Source organism: Cucurbita pepo, chromosome 13 (genome assembly GCF_057944985.1).
Source record: "Cucurbita pepo subsp. pepo isolate OVF chromosome 13, ASM5794498v1, whole genome shotgun sequence".
NCBI classification, from domain to species: domain Eukaryota; kingdom Viridiplantae; phylum Streptophyta; class Magnoliopsida; order Cucurbitales; family Cucurbitaceae; genus Cucurbita; species Cucurbita pepo.
In genome coordinates, this window is record NC_141810.1 from 3324863 (window position 1) to 3345743 (window position 20881).

Here is a 20881-nt window from a genome sequence, read left to right on the forward strand (position 1 = left end):
ACCATAGAAAAGGAAAGACTGGCATGATATCATGGCGAACATAAATATTGAAGGTACGCGTCCATACTAGCATAACATAATATGAAAGTATCTTGATGCACATGACATACATACATGCATGAGGTCCCATGATTTTCATTCATAACATAACATTAATCTTATTTATTTTCTCCTTTATCCATGACATATTTCATATATGCATGGTGTATACATGACAATCATCATATGATCCATCATATATCTTTACATGGCAATACATGAGATGATGTACATAGTAATTCATTTCATTTATAACTGATGTAATGAATATCACATGCATACATATCATAGCATCATATGTCATTACATATAACACATACACATAATACAAACAACATGGTGCATGCAGGGGCCACGGGGCATGCACCATCATACATCATTCAACTACCTTACTCCAACATTACTTGATGTGTCACCAATTTATCCTTAATGAAATTTCGATTTTTTCATTTAAAATCCAAGTCAAACTGTGAGCCCATGACATCAATTTCAAGTTTAAACTTTTGCAAAAGTATTTTTCTAATTTATAGTGGTCCATGTGTTAGACTTCATGGTAACATTAGAGTTTTGCAAGAAAAGATTCTTGGAATGTTTATATAATTATACATACATTTTTATATATTAATTTTGATTGTAACCAATTGCAATCACAACTCAAAACTTGACTAATTAGCGGGATAGCTATACTTATGCATTTTTATTATATTAAATAGCAGGGATAGCTCATTTGGGAGACTGAAGATCTGAAGGTTACGTGTTTGATCCACGTTCCCCGCATTGGTGTTGAGAGACATAACTCGACTATTCGATCTTATTAATAAGAATAGTGAATATTTCTTTCACATTATAAATTTTGCTTGTAATCACTTGCTGACGTAAGCATAACTTTGCTAATTAGCCGGGATGGCTTTACTTATGCATTTTTAATTGAATAAATAGTGGGGATAACTCAGTTGGGAGAGAAAGATTTAAAGGTCACGTGTTTGATCCACGTTCACCGCATTGGTGTCGAAGAGGCATAACTTGACTATTTCTTACCCATTTATTAATTTTGACATTAATTTTGATTGTATCCAATTGTCGAGGTAAGCATTACTCAATTAATTAACGGGTATAGCTCAACTTATGCATTTTTATAACATTGGAACAATTTGTTACACAAGAACCCAAAACCATATTCAAGCTAACCAACCATTGGAACAATTTATTACACTCCAGAACCCAATTTGTTACATTCTTAGAACATCACCCAATATATAAGGCATAAAGAAAGTTTAGTACACTTGAGCGTTTCAATACTTAACTAATTGCATACAAATAATTAGGCATCACTATTTAAAAAATTTCTTCACTATTTATAGCATATTTTTTAAAAAATGCAATATTCAAATGCTATAAAAAGCTTTTCTAAAAATTTAATTTACTTTTTATAACATATTTTTAAAAATGCAATATTCAAATACCATAAAAGTGACATTTTTCTTGAAATTTCGGCAGCAGCGCTCTTGTATTATATCTTGATTTTGGAAACCATTGAAAGGAGCACCACAAGGCTTGTGAAACAATCAAATTTTGTTGTGTGTATGAAGTTCAATCGAACCAATGAACCTAAACCCTTTTTCTTCTTTTTAGTGTTTTTCATGATCTTCATATTGTTCTTAGACAACACGAGGCGCTGCTCATCTGCTCAATCTGGCCATGCACATATCGAGGTAAATTTATTTTAGTTCCAATATTATAAATGCATTATACTATGCCACCCCATCGCTAATTACGCAACCTAGGTGCTCAAGGTCGTTGGAGATCATGAACATCAAGAGTTGACCTTGCCAAGAGGAAGATTGGGTAGGCCGGGATCGTCACCGCCAAATTGCACCTCAAAGTGTGGGAAATGCACGCCCTGCACCCCGGTTCTTGTGTCGGTGCCACCGGAAACGCCGATCAGGGGTGATTATTACCCGTCAGTCTGGAGATGCAAATGTAAGGGCAAGCTCTACATTCCCTGATCGAAAAAGGCAAGTCCCTCGGATGTCACTGCCGCTTACGTATGCTCTTATATGTTACATTCCCTGATCGAAAAAGGCAAGCCCCAAGCCCCCCGGATGTCGTCGCTGCTTATGTATGCTCTTATATGTTACATTCCCTGATAGAAAAAGGCAAGCCCCCGGATGTTGCCGTTGCTTACATATGCTCTTATATGTTACATTCCCTGATCGAAAAAGGCATGCCCCCGGATGTCGCTGCCACTTACGTATTCTCTTATATGTTACTTATCCGCCCATGAGCCAGCACAAAAAACTATGAATTTACTATAGTTTGGTGTATCCCCTATCATAGATCATGTAAGTGAATAAGATTATGTACGAATATTTTATCATATATCTAAGTACATCAGCTCACCAAAAATCTATCAATAACCTATTTATAATACAATTTAAACTAGGCTAGAAAGATAATTAATAAAATTTATTAATAACTTAGTTAGGAAATTAATTACTTATCAAAAAGTTTTTTATTTTTCTCTTTAGATTGACAAACATAATATGATTGAAATATTGAAATATTCCAAGTCTGAGTTTTGCTAAGTTTCAGCTGTTGCTAACTGCCCTTCAACCTGCTAACAAACTGAAACAGTTTTAAGAATGAAATGCTTTTAGATGGGCAACAGTACCTCCAATGTAACGGCCCAAGTACATCCAATGACGCTGGCCGACAACTCTTTTTTACAGATCCACCGACCGAGATGAATTCAAGAGGTCAAAAGTTCAAATCTCTCTATTTACCGACGATAAAAAACAATGAAACATTTGACGTTGGATTGTCTGTCTTGTTTCTCTGATTAAAATATCATTAGGGTTATCCATTCATTTAGAGATGAGATTATCACTGAAACTGAGACCACCAGCTTGCTGTTGGACGACAATAATTTAAGCATCACTGATGTGCTCTGTTTATGCTTACAATGACTGGCAAAATGATATGAAACAATGGAAGCTTTGGTCCCCCACAGTAATGGAAGCATCTTCTTGTGAAGCAGAAATTTCCAAAAAAAAAGGAATGTAAATAAAAGAGAGATGTATTGATTCGAGCACGAACATGAGCAAGTTAGGCCTTGTTTAGTAACGTTTTCCATAGTACTAATCCGTATAATATCGTTCGTATGTGCTACAAGAGTTCGTGCATTGGAAGTCGTACACCTTAAGAGAGTTCATATGTCTAGAAATTGCAAATTTTCTTCTTACGGAATATTTTTTGAACCATAAAGAGATATTTTGGTTATCTAAAAGTCTGTGTTTCATCCAAATTGGCTGAATTTTTTATTATGACTAATTGGTCAAAAAAAAAAAAAAAAAAATGTTAAAAATTGAAAAGGAGTATCAAATCTTTGTCTAGAATTTTATTTAACAATTAGCGAGGATAGCTTAGTTGAAAGCATTTAAGGTCACATGTTATATTCAGCAGCAGCCGAGATAGCTTAATCTTTGTCAAGGTCACATGTTATATTCAAAGTGATGTATTACCAATTCATATTACTCAACTAACTAGTCTAAAATTTGTAAAAATTCATCTTATATAATTTTTTGTGAATTGGAAAGTCTCAAACTAACCAGTCACATGCTTTATTTAGCAATTAGTGGGGATAGTTCAGTTGAGAATGACTTATTTTATTTAACAATGAGCGGGGATAGCTTAGTTGGATTTTATTTAACAGTTAGCGGGGATAGCTTAGTTGGGAGCGGTCACGAGTTATCATTCTTATCAATTCATATTACTCGAATAGTTAGTCTAAAAATTGTAAATATTCATCTTAATTCTTTAGGATTAGCTCTACTAAAGATCATTTGTCACATAATTTATTGTCCATGGGTGCATTGCCTATTCCAAATCCCTTTTATATGAATGTCTTTCTACTAGTGTTATATGTCCATGTCCGCATTGCCTATTCCAAATCCCTTTTACATGAATGTCTTTCTACTAGGGTTATATGCTATCAAATCCATTATTGCTGCCTACTCGCCTTTAGCTTATAACATTGTTTTTTTAAAGCTTGAGCATACGCCAATATTGTCCGTGAAATATAAATTTCACACGAATGACTTGTTTGCTAGGTTAGAACAAGTACCGAATAATCATGTCGTCTTGCTGACACAAGAGTGCGATTGTGACAAGTGATATCAGAATTGAGTCGACTACTTGTAAAGTAGTACACAAGCATGTCCATTGAAACAACTGGGCAAGTTTTAGGTTGCCCTATTGGCTGAAATCGAAGAGTATTTACTTAGCATAAGTGAAGCTCTTAATGGAATGGGGCTTTTGGAGTCTAGCATGAATGAGATTTCTGTTAAAGGCGACCGGATTGATAAGATGGCAGGTCGCCTTGAGGCAATGCCTATCCGTGAATTAATAAAGGGACGAGGCCCTAGAAGACAAGGACACAGCTGTTGTTGGCTTCGAGCATAGGGATTGCTCGACAGACTCTATTGCCCAAATGAAAGATGGCGTGGAGAGCTTATACAATGCCCAACAAGTGATCATTCAGATGGTCTTAGAAATGTTTGAGGATTGGAGAGCAGCTTTTGGAGTGGTTAAGATTGGAGTGGCGGATCTAAGCGCCAGATTAAACCTCCCTATGAGAGCGGTGGGGAACCAAACCCCAACTGGGGGCGTGAAACAATTTAACAAGATATAGGTTCCAGAGCCCAAGCTCTTCTGTGGGGTTTGAGATTCCAAGGGTCCAGAGAACTTTATTTTCGACCTCGAAAAGTACTTTCGAGCCACAAATACCGTGGTAGGAGAAGCGAGGGTCACGATGGCAACAATGCATCTAGTCGACGATGCGATTCAAGTACGTAGACATTCAAGATGGTCAATGTATTGTGGACACTTGGGAGAGCTTAAAAGAAAAACTCCGCTCTCAATTCTTCCCAGAGAATGTCGAGATAATTGCAAGAAGGAAGTTACGAGAGGTAATGCATACTACCAATATCCGAGACTACGTTAAGCAGTTTTCTGGACTTTTATTAGATATACATGATATATTTGAGAAAGATAAGGTCTTCAGTTTTGTTGAAGGGGTGAAACAGTGGACGAAAATCAAGCTCTACGAACAAAGTTCAAGATCTTTCCACGACTTATGCTACAACTGAACGACTATTTGATCTTAGTATCGATCAACCCCAAGAGATAAAGTAGAGTCAGACGTCCGAAAGTGGTGAAAATAAAATTATTGACCAAACTCCTCCAAAGGTGGGGGAAGTGACAGACTTGAAACCAGAGGAGGGGAATGTGAGTCATCCCAACACAAAGGTAGAACTCCATATGCGGAGATCTCACAAGCAGAACAGTCATAGTCAAATCCGAGACTCCTGGTCTTACTTCATATGCAAGGGGACCCATAAAAAATTGGAATGCCCACCGAAGGTAGCATTATACGCCTTCCAAGAAAAACTCGAAGTGAATTTAGAAGTCGAGTATGAGATAGTTGAAACAGAAATATCGTTAGTTAAGAATGTTGAACATCCCGGGTGAGAGGATTAAAGTACTTGTCCGCTCTCAAGAAGAGAGTGGAAGAGATAGAGGAGCTAGTGGAACACGATCTTATGGTGGAAATGATAAATTAGGGGGAAATGCCCCTTTTCTAAAAATTTCTTTCACTATTTATAGCATATTTTAAAAAAAAATGCAATATTCAAATGCTATAAAAAGCTTTTCTAAAAATTTCATGAAGTTAAATCGAACCAATGAACCTAAACAGAACCTAAACCCTTTTTCTTCTTTTTAGTGTTTTTGGTGATCTTCATATTGTTCTCAGACAACACGAGGGCGCTGCTCATCTGCTCAATCTGGCCATGCACATATCGAGGTAAATTTATTTTAGTTCCAATATTATAAATGCATTATACTATGCCACCCCATCGCTAATTATGCAACCTAGGTGCTCAAGGTCGTTGGAGATCATGAACATCAAGAGTTGACCTTGCCAAGAGGAAGATTGTGTAGGCCGGGATCGTCACTGCCACATTGCACCTCAAAGTGTGGGAAATGCACGCCCTGCACCCCGGTTCTTGTGTCGGTGCCACCGAAAACTCCGATCGTGGGTGATTATTACCCGTCAGTCTGGAGATGCAAATGTAAGGGCAAGCTCTACATTCCCTGATCGAAAAAGGCAAGCCCCCCGGATGTCGTCGCTGCTTACGTATGCTCGTTATATTCCTTGATCGAAAAAGGCAAGCCCCCTAGATGTTGCCGTTGCTTACATATGCTCTTACATGTTACATTCCCTGATTGAAAAAGGCAAGCCCCCCAGATGTCACTGCTGCTTACGTATGCTCTTATATGTTACATTCTCTGATCGAAAAAGGCATGCCCCCCCCCCCCCCCCCCCCCGAATGTCGCCGCCGCCGCTTACTTATTCTCTTATATGTTACTTATCCGCCCATGAGCCAGCACGAAAAACTATGAATTTACCATAGTTTGGTGCATCCCCTATCATAGATCATGTAGGTGAATAAGATTATATACGAATATTTTATCATATATCTAAGTACATCAGCTCACTAAGGACTCGATCCAAACCAAAAATCTATCAATAACATATTAAAAATACAATTTAAACTATGCTAAAAAGATAATTAATAAAATTTATTAATAACTTAGTGTGTAAATTAAGTTTTAGATTGACAAAACATAACATGATTGAAATTCGCATGCATAGAAATATATTAATCCATTAAATACAAAAAAAGTTTTCATTCATAATTAAAATTTCTACGACTTTGTCTGCTAGGAGACTTAATTCGACTTTTTAATCTAATAATGTGAATATTTCCTGTGTGAAATATTTATTTGCCTTTTAAATTTGATAACAAAGTTACACATTACTTTTGATTGTAATAAATTGGAACTAATTAGCGGGAATAGCTCTACATATACATTTTTATTGTATTATATAATGGGGATAGTTCAATTGGGACAATGCAATCTAATAAATAGCGAATATAGGATAGCTCTACTAATGCATTTTTATTGTATTATATAGTGGCTATGCAATCTACTTGTGCATTTTTTTAGGATATTTTGGCTGGGAGAGAGTCAGATTTGAAGGCCACGTGTTCAATCCACGTTCACCGCATTGGTGAATATTTTTTTTATGATTTAAACTTTAATTACAAAGCTACACATTATTAATTTTGATTGTAATCAATTGCACGCAAGCATAACTTAACTAATTAATGGGGATAGCTTAGTTGGGAGAGTGTCATATTGAAGATCTAAAAGTTGATCTACATTCACCGCAAGGTCTAATTAGCGGGGATAGCTCAGTTGGGAGAGTGTCATACTGAAGATCTAAAAGTTGATCTACATTCACCACAAGGTCACGTATCTGATCTACGTTCACTACTTGCGCATTTTTACTTTAACCTATTAGACCATGGGCTGCTGAGCTTCGTAGTTTCAGGATACATAGTTTGAGTCCGACCTAACTTCCTTCATCTTCTTCGCCAGACAACTACCCGAATCGCAACCCTAATTTACCATTCACTTACACAACATCTATAAGCCCCCTCATGTTATTGTCACCAATAATCTCACAAAACAAAGAATTTTTCCAATGCATTACCAAAACATTTATACCTTCAAAAATTGAAGTGTAAAAACTTTAGGATGATTTGAGAGGAGAAGTGGAAAGGTTTCGTAGAGTTCACGGGTAATTGCTTCCACGAGATTTACGATGCTTGCCAGAAATCTCGCATGTCCGAGCACAGTTACTATCAATTTTTAATCCTTTATCGCTTATTTCATATCAATTTTAATATCTTCCAACCACATGAGAGTATACTTAAAAAAATGAGAACTTTTAAACATCAAGAACCAAATCCAAAAACTACCTAAACCTTAGGAACCAAGATAGAGATTATCATGGAATGTTTAAGTAATCCAAACCCATATTTGATTATATATACATATAGATATGAATGAACACTTTGAAATAGGAAAAGAGTGGGTATGAGCTCACCTCAAAAAATAAAAAAAAAATTAGTGGTTTGTGTTGGACATGGAATAAAGACAACAAAAATTTAATATGATGCCTTTTCCTCTCCCATCAATCCCCACAATTTCCACAAACACATATTCTTCTTTACTCACAAAGTCAAAACAGACAAACAACAACTGTACTGTCCCCATACCCTAGTTCATCATCGCCATCATCATCCTCCTTCTTCCTTTCCCTCTTCATTTCCCTGAACAATAAACCCTTTGTTACGCTTCAAAATCCATAAATCCGTTCGAGTTTTAATAGCAACAGGTTTCAAATTGGTTTCAAAATAGTTAAAATCACTCTCAAACCTGTATTTACTTATTCAAAATCAATATTCGGTTTAAAATAACTAAGAACAAGTTTTAAAGTGATTTTTATGAACCCGAGAAATATCAATCTCGATTCATCATTTTATTTTATTAGATCTTTGAACCAACCCTAAACTTAAACTATCATGTTATGCAAAATTTTCGAATATTCATATCGATTCGTTTAAAAGACATCTGAAAACATAAACCCTCGTGATTTGTACGAACAATTGAGAGAGTCACTCACCTATGGACCTTTTGCAGTGAAGAACTGCATCATAAATTGAGCTCTCAGAATCACAAGAAGATCTTCTCCATTCATCACAACACTGATGAGCTTCTCTTGTAATTTTCTTATTCCCATTCCCTTCTACCCTTTGAACCCTTCTGAAAATTGGCCTAAAAAAGTTCAAGTACTTCTCAAAAATCTGCCTTGATAATCTCCGGCATGACTTCCTCAACGAACACGACGACTCCAATTTCCCAAGTGGCTCGGCGGTGAGCTTAACGGCGGGTGAACCAATGATCCCGTGCGCGCCCTCGTACGCCTGCAACTTGAATTTAGACACACTAGAGATAGTTAAGAATTGGAATAGGAGAGAGAGATGCATACAGCTGGGATGAGATAGCCATTGGAGATGAGCTGGTCGGCGTGAACGAGAGGGAGCGATGGCGACCGAGAGAGAGCGGGGAACGCGAAGTCGTGAGAAGTACGAGAGGAGGTGAAGTAGAATCTCTTGGAGGGTGGCATTGTAGGATCCATCTCAATGAAGGAAGCTTCATCGAGAGAGGTTGTGAAGGAATTGCGACGGCTTTCAAAGGATGATCTGATATTCACTAACCAACTGTATGAGAAGCTTTCAATGGATAGGGGCTGAGAAGAAGCTTCCATGGCTGACATAGCTGAGACCTCAATTCTATGAACTATTGTTTGCTATGGAGGAAGATATGATATTGTTTTATTTCCCAACTTTTCTTACTTTTTTCTCTTATGAGGTTGACAATGAATAGTGTTGCTTGGAAGAAGATGATGAAGATACTTTAGAATGAACACGAGATCGAGATAAGAAGTTTAATTAAGAAGAATAAAAATCGACATGCTTTAGCTTTTTGACTCGTTCTAGAAGTTGTCGATGAGTCTATTTGGATAAGAATCAATTCATTGACTTTTGGCCCTTTAAAAGGATAGCGGTGTCTGAAATATGTATAAGAAAGACTTTTCACCTATAGTCCTCTATTTATGAGGTTTCTTTTAGTTTCTTAATAAGAATGAGTCGGGGAGAATGCCCGTAATAAATAAGAGAATAACTAAAGATTCATTAAATTTAATAGAATTATTTTTTTATATCATCCGAACTAATATTAATCCAGCCCATTTTATGAATAAGACGTGATCTATATGTAACTAAAAACATAACAATTTTGTAGTTTAAAATAAATGAAAAGATGCGAAAAAATAACTTTGTCAAATCATAATGTTATCCTATAAAAATAAACTTAAGAAAAAGCATACAATAAAATAAATATCAGTGTCAATTGAAAAGCGTAATGTGTCATGTTTCATTTGCTCTGATCCCTATAATAGTTTTCTACTACGAATCAAAGAAACTAACTCAAACATAAGTGAATAAAGGGAAAATTAAATTTCTCAAGTTGTCTAATGACCAGCTTTTCTACTCTGATCATCACTTCTGTTCTATATCACATTCTGAAACTTCCTTTTTGAGATCAAATATGCAAACTATCATATGACTAATCAAACGAAATAGAGGAACCATGGTTAATCACGCGAAACACACTGTAATTTTTTCACTTAAAGTCATGTTTAGCATTCACTACTTAGAGTGGCCATTAGTTTTTAGCAATCACTACTTATACAACTTTAGAATGATTATCGGTGGCTGATTGCCCAATTCACTCACCTTTACCACAACCTTCTCATTGATCAAACATAATATGCTTCGAGTCTTAAAACATTTGAAACATACTTTTGAAACATACTATAAAGTTCCAAAAGTCAGGTAGAATTCAGCATGACTTGTTTTAAAGGATCAGAATAAAAGGTCAAAATGTACAAATAACTTTGAATATTTATCAAATAATAACAAATTAATGCATATTTATCCTAAACAAACCTTGTTCTACAATTTTATAAACTAGGGGGCCAACAAACTAAATATATGTTTCATAACCTAAAGTTTATATCATGTTCAAATTTCTATAAATTTTGTGAATTAACAGTGCATTAAGATTCTAGTGAAACAAAATTTCACAATACCCCATGGAGATGGAAGTTTCAATTTGCCCATGCCAGACATAATATAAACTTCTATGAAATCAAAATTTACAGTCTAATCACCAACATTTACTTCATAAGATCTAAGAATACAAACGCATTCCAAAGGCTATGCAACAACATCGATGGTAGAAGGTTCCTAGTCCTTGCATACACGCTACCCATCACTACCCCAAGCAGTATCAGAGGTAGCATCCTCTGCATATTGAAATGTACCAGAGCAAAGGCTACTGAACTCACCAAAATAGAGCACCATACCGGCATATATTTCGTCAACGATGGTAGAAGGAACCCTCGGAACACGATCTCCTCCCAAATGGGGGCACAGACAGACACGACCACTGCGTAGAGTGCCATTGCCACTGGGTCCCTAGCAATGATTGATTGCTCGACGCTTGAGACGGTAACTGGAGCTGAGGGAAGAACGGGCAACAAGTTTAGATTCACCTGTGAAAGACGATTTACGAGTGGAAACATAAGGCAGCCTAAGCCAACGTCGAATTGCCACTTCCCTTCAAAGCGGAAATTGAACCAGCCTTGTGGAAGGGGATGGAATCTTGAGAGGCAGCGATGCAGAATCGCCATCCCGGTAAGCCCTTCGACCACGTCTGTAAGAAGGCTGTACAAGGCTTGCCCTCTGTACGTCATGAATTCCTTTCTGTATCCTGCTGTATGGGCTATTATAGGAATTATCCATGACCCTATTACCCAAAATGATGCAACCCAGAGAAGCATAACCTACATCATCAGAAAGTTCAACTTCTTTAATTCATTTTGATTACTTAATTCCACATGACTTGCTAATCCTAATATCAACTTCCTGCAGGGCTCACTTCGGCAACATGTATATATGACAAATGTTATATCAACACAATCTTGACGTTCCATGTTAATACCAAAAACAGACATATTGACGTATATCACTGGCAGAAAACGAGGCATCACCTGAACAATGGTTTTCGCTGTCCATGGAACCACCCAAGGCTTTGTAACAAATATTGATTCAAGGGCCTGGGGTAAAAATAAATTATTAAAGCCAGTCAGTTCTTGTTCACATGGTCGAAGTCGCTAAATTAAAAAGATACAAAACTAATCAACTAGAATAATTCGCGAAGGAAAAAGGAGGTTTTACGACAAAATATTAAAACGAGAGGCATAACAATGATTTAGTAAAGTATAAAGTGAATAAATCCCAATGTGGACACCAACAGTGTACAGTCCATCAGAAACGTTTCGCTAATTTTCGAGAGGAGAAAAACAGCAGGATAGGTCATTCACAACAGCAACAACTAAGAACACCCCCCAAGCCAAAGTTTCAACAGGACAGCAACAATTAGGAAATCGGGCAACAAAAATCAAAGATAAGTTTTCGTTTGTTGTTCAATGTCACTCTAATGGGATAATCACAAGATAAGTGCTAAGCAAATTATTTCATACATATTCCATGTTTGAAGAAGAAAATTGGATTTCATTGATAAATGAAGCATACAAAAGACGAGAAATACCCAAGACACCAAAGGTGGATAACAAAAATTATCTCAACCTCGAAATTAGAGTAGCATGGCTGTAATCATTAAAAGGATAGTATAAAGCAGTAGAAAGAACCAAGGCTAAAAAAGTTCGCAAAAGATTGTTTTGTTCCCTATTTTTCTGATAGGTGGCAACGTATCAATGATAGTTCGGTAAAATTGTACTTATTAAGGTGCCCAGTAATAAATGATAGTAACAAGTTATTCTAATAAATAATAGGCAGTATGATATCATTTAACAGAATAAACGATAACTGATATGCTACTTCTTTGGTACCTAATATTCTGATAGATTGTAAGATATCGATGACAGCTTGGTAAATTGAAAGGTAAAAAAAAGAGAGAGATGTCTTCTTGAAATAAGAGCCTGGAAGAATTGTTTGATGCTTACTTTACTCAAATGGGAAAAATCACAAGAAAAGGCAAGCAAACAAGGTTGTGCAAATTCTTTTGGCCCTTGTAATTCTGATAGGTTGTAACAAAACATATCGATGTTAGTCGGTAATTTGAAATGTGCAAAATAAAGAATAAAAAGGAAAAGAGGGTTGTCCACATGCCACTTATGTGAATCGCCATAGAATTATCTTCATGAACACAAATGAAACCACAATAATTGCCTTTTGCTAGAGGCATTTGCCATAGACAAGGGCTCGGAGGGTAGAATACCACACTCAGCCATTGGCCATTGCCACAGCTCTACATTTTTATAATGACAATGCCAAAGTTATTAAAACCTTTTTCTAACAAAGAAACAAAAAAATTCACTACAATCAAAATCAATCAATTGAGAAGATGGAGGAAACCCGGGAATCATTCAACCAAGGATAATAAGTATGAAATCTACAAAATACTACGCACAATCAAGTGAAGTTGTGTGAGATCCCACATTGATTGGTGAGAGGAACGAGTGCCAATGAGGATGCTGGGCCCCGAAAGAGGTGGATTGTGAGATCCCACGTCGAGTGGAGGAGAACGAAGCATTTTTTATAAAAGTGTGGAAACTTCTTCCTAGCAGACGTGTTTTAAAACCTTGAAGGGAAGCCAAGAAGGGAAAGCTCAAAGAAGACAATATCTGTTAACGGTGGGCTTGGGCTGTTACAAGTTGTCAGAGACAATTGTTCGAGCAAACTTCCAACCCCCACACCAAGATCACCTTGTTTAACACTATATTATAGAGAATAAAAGATAAAATTGCTGACTTTGAACATGATGCAAAGTAAAATGGAACATCTTCACTAAACTGCTAAAGAAAATCTGGAAATAACAAAATTTTACCAAATTAAAATAGATAAGAGAAAAAATCTCAAAGGACCCATATCAAACACACACATCAACCTGTTTTCTCAGCCATGTTATTCAGTCAACTGCACTGATTATCACTGCTTATTGCAACGTTTGATCAACTATATGAAAAGCTCAAGTAATTACATATAAAAAATCAGATGTTCCCAAAGAGACCAAAGCAGTTAAATATATATTTGCAAACTTCAAACGAAAATTACATTCAACCCCTGATTTACTACTTTGGGTTTCACATTTGTCTTATTTACTTCATCCAATATTATTTCCTCAAGTTTAACATTTCCTACTAAAATCATACATACATGAGTATATATATTCCATTCAATGATTTATGTAAACAGGATACATTGCTACCGCTTAGTAGAACATGGTTATAGCTTGCCTTTCTAATTGAAGAGTATAAAATCATTCAAATGATGTGAAAATACATTTACCTTGTATAAACTCGACGCCCATTCTTTACTCGGGTCACTCGGTTGATTGATTTCAGGAGTTGGCACCAGGTCTTCTGCCAATTTATCCTCCGCAGACTTGGACTCGAAATGTTCCTGCGACGACTCTTCACGACGAAAGCACACAATCTCCCATTTCTTCAAAGAAAAACAATTCAACAAAGAAGAGGGAATAACCCTCCTGTGAAAATTCTACTAAACCAATCTCACGATTCCATGGAAAAGAATCATGAACTGAGCTGTGAGCTACCACTTGAATTAATATAGCAGAGAGAAGTTCAAGAAAAGGCTTCAAAATCAAGAACAATTAAAAGACAACCAATAATCATACATCATTTCTTATCCAAGGCAACAAACAACACAAACTCTACACTACAGCCAGTGAAAAAAAACGAAAACCCCTTTTCAGAACTCATAATTCCTCAGCATTAGAGAAGCCATAGACAGAGAGAGACAGAGAGAGCTTACATTTCTGCGGCGTCGGGAGAGAGTACTGACGCAATGGGTGCTTGAATTGAGAGGAAAACGAGGGAGCAGAGGCTTCAAATGAACCCTAATCGAAAACCTAGAATTGGGAGGAGCATGGCGGAAGAAGAGAGAGTGGCAACAAGGGTTTGTTGCAGTTGACATTGGGAAAGCGCCGGATCAATCAGAATCCGGAAATAGGAAGGGAATCGATTACGCATGGAATGGAACAGAGCAATTTGATTAAAAAAACCAACCCTAAGATCGTTGTACCAGCTGCTCGGTCCTTGTCTTCAGCTCCTTGTGAGGGAGAAAGGGACCGGGAAGAATAACGACGACGGCGACAAAAAGCGATAACAAGCTGAGTGAGCACAGAAGGTGTATGAATGCAACGGGGGTTGTACTTGGTTCGATTGAAATCGGGGTCGATTCGGCGATTTTAAGAAACCCAGGCGGGATTAAACACAAATCTTCCATTCATAATTTCCTCTTCCTTATTTAATTTAATTTTTTGAAACGAGGATTTTAGGGCAGATTTCTTGTTGACGCTTCTACCGGGTCCAATTTGGTCTTCACAAGTTTGGAAGTGGAAAAATAAAAGGATAAACCTATTGATATTCTATATCCATTTAAATCCAAAAACTTGTTTATGGGTTTGGGTTGAATTAGGCGAGTTTTGATTAAATATGTTTTATATTCAACTCAATTATTCGACTCAAAATATTCTACCTATTCCAGCTAGAAAAAATATTAGCCTAAGTCCGACCAAATAACCTGAGTTGGGTTGAGTTGATTGGATTCGTTGGGTCAAATGTAGTCTAGGTCTTTTGATAATTATCTATAATTATTAGAAAAATTAAAAGTTTAGAGTAACATGAAAACTTTATGTTTGATTGATGTATGTTAGCAAATGTGAAGATATTTTTTAGACTTATAGAGTCAAACTAGACAGATGAGCTCGAGGGAAGAGCTCACGATACTTTAGGGGGCATTATGATGTCATAGCAAGCACTCAAGTTAATAAATGAGAATATGAATCAAAAGGGTATGAACTAAATGAGAGCTATGAACCAAAATAAATGACAATACATGCATAGGAGATGCATGAACCTCATGACAACTTACAACCAGTATAACAATGCTTTTGGACAATTTATAATATTTAGCATGGTATAGGACTTATTTTAGGATAATTAACTGATGTTGACTCACATATGGGTTCTAAACTCGATTTTAGGATGCATGAAATATCGTAGGTGAAATTGGATCATGTGAAGCTAAATCTAAGAATATTCAGCTAAAGAAAGCTTATGAACACCAAGTTGAGTGTCACAATCGCACTCTTGCAATAGTGGGATAACGATTGTGTGGCACTTGTTCTAACCAAGCGAACGAGTCAGCTGTGAGAAACTCATACGTTGCGGACAACGTGGCGTATGTTCGGGCCTCGAGTCACATTGTGAGAAAAGATTTATAAAACGTGCGCGAGGAAATACATTTGAAAATAGTTATATAACTATAAGCAAATTAAGAAACGTGCGCGAGGAATTGAAGAAAACAACGTTATATAACTATAAGCAAATTAAGAAATATCACGGCTTAAACAACATATAACTCAGGGTAAGAAGAAGTGACAACTAGTTATATCCCCCTTATAGTTACATTTTGGGGCATTTTAGCCTTGGGATGTAGACATGGTTGTGGTGAACGGTCATACATTCATGTATTGACCCAATGTGAAATGTAAGGCCTATCTAGTATGGTTTTTGGAACGGGCAAGCAACTATGGACACATGTCCTGGATAAGCAAGGCAGGGACATCTGCCATGCGGCCATAGGCAACACACCTTGGACAAGCATGACCGAGACATCCTCCCCCAGTCAATTGGTTGACGTCTTTATCAACTGACTCGAACAAGCAAGACCAGGACATCCGCCATGCTATCATAGACAACACTCCTTGGACAAGTATAACCGTGACATCCTCCCCCACTCAATTGGTTGACGTCTTTGTAAACCTTCTCTTGACTACTCAATGTTGTAGGTTGAGGCTGACTTTAGGTCTCTTCGACATGCTTCCAGTTGATCTCGGTGTTGTGGAGTCTCTTCAAATTTGTAAGGAACTGTTGAAAACTGCTTATTGGTTCGTTGACTCTTGTCGTCTCCTCAGTTGAAGTTTCTTCTGCTTCCTTTTGCTTGTGGATTTTTCTTCTTTGTGTGAGGTCGTCTCGCCTCTCTGTGCTTGACGTCTTCTAGATCGGGACAGTAACGTTTCATGTTACTGACGTGGACAACAAGGTTAGTCCGCATCCATCGAAGCAATTGGATCCTATATGATGTCTTCCCGACCTTGTGGATAACTTCGATTGGTCCATAGTATTTTCTCACCAATCTTTGACTCTGGTTGTTTTAATCTCGAAGTTGATCTAACCTCAACTTGATCAGAACTCTCTCTCCTTCTAGGAACTGTCGTGGTCGACGCTTTCGACCGACCCTTCTCTCCCTCTGTCTGGATAGTACTTCTACGTGACCATGTGTTGTTTCAGAGGTTTGTTTTTGTCTCCCTCCTTCGACAGAGGTGTTGGCTTGGTGTCTCTCCCCAGCCCTTGGATGATCACTAATAGTGGTATTTGTGGCTCTAATGAATCCAGTTGTAAGCAAGTCATTTAACTACTTGTAGAATTCAGCTAGCTCGGGTTGAGTCGTATGACGGCACGATCAGTGGAGTAGGGCACCATCCACTGTGCGCCAATGCCGAAGGCTTAGTGGCATTTCCTTCGGTGACTGCATTACCTAACGAGAGAGAGCCGATGCCAAAGTCGCCCTTTACGCGAGGGATTCGTTCGTGGCAGGTGATTTTGCCTAGGTGATGTGACATCAATTTCGCTATTTATTTGCCTAGGTGAAGATAAATACTTTGTCTGACTTCCTTGTCTCGTGTCGCGGTGTTTCTGAGTTGACCGTGAGGCCTTTGTTGGGGTTGGCTCGTTCGAGCTTCCCTCTTCCAATACGGAAATAGTAGTGAATATAGGTTCATCCTCGTTTAGATCCTGTCTCAACTGCACTACTAACATTATTTTCACCCCTTCTGGATGGCGGGTGTTTGTCTGGATAATCGTCGGGTTTGACCCCGTTATTACTAAACTCTTTGCTAGGGGCATGAGAATGACTTTGTGTTAGTAGGAAATCCATCCATAACACAATGTCGAAGTCGCCCATCTTGACTATCACGAAGTCGGTTTGTCTAGTCCAAGTCCCCAATTTGATGGGAGTTCTCTTCACAACTCCTAAGATGTGTAATTATGTCGAATTGACGGCCTTCATCTTTCCTGCGTCTTGATGCCAAAGGATATTCAAGTGTTTTGCTTCGGTCTCCGTCATGAAGTTGTAGGTGGCTCCAGAGTCGACGATAGTGCTTCTGGCTACTTTATGATTTATCCAAATCTCAACATACATAAGTCCGTGTTCCATTGGCTCTTCTGTCTCTTCCACTATCTTCTGAAGAGTAGACAAGTACTTTAACGCCCCCACGCGGGGGTGTCCAACAGTCCTGGCTAACGACATTTCTGTTTCTACCGTCTCGTACTCAGCTTCTTAATTAATTTCGAGTTGTGCTTGGAAGGCGCATAGTGATGACTTTTGCGGGCATTCAAATACTGTATGAGCTCTGTTACATATGAAGCAAGAAGGGTGGTCATGACCTTGACTCAGACAAGTCAGGCTGTGAGGTCTCCGCTATGGAGTCCTAACTCTCTGCTGGGAGGATTTGTATTCCTCCTCTCTGTCTCCAGATCTATCACTTCCCCCACCTCTGGGGGAGTTTTGTCGTTAATTCTCATTTTCCCCACTTGTGGACGCTCTAGTCCCCCCCCCCCCCCCCCCCCCAATCTCTTGTGGTTCATCGCTATCAAGATCAAACAATTGTTCGAAATAACATAGGCTGTGGAAAGGGTTTGAACTCTTTGTTCGTAGAGCTTGTTTTTCACCCACGACTTTAGACCCTTGATAAAATTGAAGATCTTGTCTATCTCGGACATATCACGAATATCTAACATAAGCCCCGAAAACTGCCTAACGTAATCTTGGATATTGTCCGTATGATTCAACTCTCTTAATTTCCTTCTGGCGATTATCTCGACATTCCCTGGTAAGAACTGAGACCAAAGTTCCTGTTTCAAGCTATCCCAAGGGTCGACAGTACATCGATCATCTTGATTGTTCATGTACTTGGACCTCCACCATAACTTTACATCGCTTGCTAGATGCATTGTTACCAACATGACCTTCGCTTCCTCTGCCACAGTATTTGTGGCTCGAAAGTATTGTTCGAGGTCGAAGATAAATTTCTCTAGAACCTTGGCATCTCGAACCCCACAGAAGGGCTTGGGCTCCAAGACCTTTATCTTGTTAAATTGTGCTACACCCCTAGTTGGGGTTTGGTCCCTCACCACTCTAGTGGTAAGGTTTAATATGGCGCTTAAATCCGCCACTTCAATCCTGACCACTCCCAGGGCTTCTTTAAGGTCATCAAACAAATCTAAGACCATCTGGACGATCGCTAGTTGGGTATTTTCTAAGCCCTCCGTGTGCTCCTCCGTTCGGGCAACAGAGCCCATCGAGCAATCCCCACGCTCGAAGCTACCAGCTCTTATGGCCTTGTCTTCTAAGGCCTCGACCCTAGTCATTAATTTGCGAACATGCATTGTTTCAAGACGACCTGCCTTCTCAATGAACTTGCCGGCTTTAGTGGCAATATCATTCATGCGAGATTCCAAAAGCCCCATTCCATCAAGAACTTCACTCATGCATAGTAACTATTCTTCAATTTTAGCTAACCAGTTAGCCTAGGACTTGCCAAGTTGTTTTGCAGCAGACATGTTTGTATAATACTTTCCAAAGAGCCGACTCGGTCTGATACCACTTGTCACAATTGCACTCTTGCAATAGCGGGATAACGATTATGCGGCACATGTTTTAACCAAGCGAACAAGTTGTTGGGCTTTATGTCCTAAAACTCATAGTTTGTAAACAAAAACATATTCTATTTTCAATAAAGTTATTATTGTTGTTTATTCAGTAAAGATTGTTATTGAATAAAGTGAACTTTACGATCATTAATCTAAATCCAATAAACTAAGAACACTTTGGCTATAGTATGATTACTTGAACTATATGTAGAGACATAAGAGTGGATCAAGTTAAAGTATATAGTCAAAATGATCCATAGTATAGGATAAGGCTGAGTACCTTATTCTGGGGACATTATGGATGCGGCCCACTTTTGTATATGATATAAACAATGTGATCACTAAATTGTACATGTGGAGACATGTGAGTGGGGGCGTCCTATGCAATGAGTATTGCATAAGATCGGACCATGAAGAAAACCACTCTCACTTTATAATGTCATTTACTGTTGAGACTGATTTTCTTTTCATTCGATAACCTAGGTAACTCGATCTTAATCCTGAGCTAACCATGAACTCCTGTTTATTCGGAATTATCCTTAGATTTGCATGGGTGAGAGTGGCTCGAGTTTGCCGACTCAATAGGCCTCCCATTTCATGGGTAAGACTGGGTGAATAGCTGGGGACGTGAGGTGCAAGATGGAATTCACTCCTACCCACTTTTAGGGATAGAAGAGAGGTAGTTCCCTTAAGTACTCACTCCAGGTCTTGAACAAGGGGCCCCACCCACTCATTGGCCTGAGAGGGATTCAATTTACTGGTTGGACCACAAACTAATTGTTCATAAGAGGATCAGTGGGACATAAGGAACAAGAAGCAACTTCAGGGGTAAAACGGCTAATTGACCCAGCTTTAGCTACGAACAACCTGTGAAGGATCGACTTACTAATCATGGTTATATCAAATGGACAGAAATATATCTATAGTGAGGGGAGTGCAACTACTAGGCTATAGTGCAGTGTCCTAGTAGTTAACGAGTGTTGTTGATTAACAAGGTTAATGAGTTTAACCGGTTAATCTTGGATCGTTGGAGCCCATGATCTATAGGTCCATTATGTCCCTCTGCTATCTCATATCAGACTAAACAATAGAACAGTGTGACGAGTGAGTTCGAAGTGTTCGAATTCAAATTAGGGAATATGCGCTACATATATACAATATATTTAACCGCATTTTTTTTATTTACGAATTAAACAAAAAGAGAGAATTTGAGATATTTAAATAAGTTTTAAATATTTTAATCAAATATGTGTCGGGATTGATTGGGATTGGCTTTTGAGTTAATATTAAATATTAATTAAATAGTTTAATTAATCATTTAATATTACTCTAATTAGAAATTAATTGTTGAATTAAAATGAAGAAAGTCAAAATGTTGACTTCATTTAATGAAAAAATACATGTTAGTGGAATGTTACGGTGTCAAAATTTGGTTTAACCAAACTTGCATGCTTGCCAAATAAACCCCACAAGTTTGAGTGG

The 20881-nt window shown here is 37.9% G+C and overlaps 2 protein-coding genes and 1 long non-coding RNA gene across 4 annotated transcripts; 1 reads left to right on the forward strand and 2 right to left on the reverse strand.

Annotated features, from left to right (window-relative positions):
- Positions 1 to 1582: 1582 nt before the first annotated feature.
- LOC147789640 (uncharacterized) lies at positions 1583 to 6576 on the forward strand. Its single transcript, XR_015411587.1, has 3 exons — positions 1583 to 1751; positions 1833 to 2121; positions 6206 to 6576. It is a non-coding gene; the product is annotated as an uncharacterized LOC147789640 (long non-coding RNA).
- A 1378-nt stretch (positions 6577 to 7954) lies between these two features.
- On the reverse strand, positions 7955 to 9492 carry LOC111809133 (putative membrane-associated kinase regulator 6). 2 transcript variants are annotated; one of them, XM_023695492.2, is made up of 3 exons: positions 9002 to 9486; positions 8636 to 8936; positions 7955 to 8282 (listed from the first exon to the last, which is right to left on the reverse strand). In XM_023695492.2, the coding sequence occupies exons 1-3, from the start codon at positions 9287 to 9289 to the stop codon at positions 8275 to 8277; spliced, it is 597 nt and encodes a 198-aa protein (XP_023551260.1). In that variant the 5' UTR covers positions 9290 to 9486; the 3' UTR covers positions 7955 to 8274. The 2 variants fall into 2 exon arrangements, with proteins under 2 accessions (XP_023551260.1, XP_086973180.1); XM_087117054.1 differs by lacking the exon at positions 7955 to 8282 and having other exon boundaries at positions 8628 to 8936; positions 9002 to 9492.
- A 1184-nt stretch (positions 9493 to 10676) lies between these two features.
- LOC111809137 (uncharacterized) lies at positions 10677 to 15001 on the reverse strand. Its single transcript, XM_023695499.2, has 4 exons — positions 14436 to 15001; positions 13950 to 14105; positions 11630 to 11695; positions 10677 to 11422 (listed from the first exon to the last, which is right to left on the reverse strand). The coding sequence occupies exons 1-4, from the start codon at positions 14595 to 14597 to the stop codon at positions 10754 to 10756; spliced, it is 1053 nt and encodes a 350-aa protein (XP_023551267.1). The 5' UTR covers positions 14598 to 15001; the 3' UTR covers positions 10677 to 10753.
- Between the last annotated feature and the right edge of the window lie 5880 nt (positions 15002 to 20881).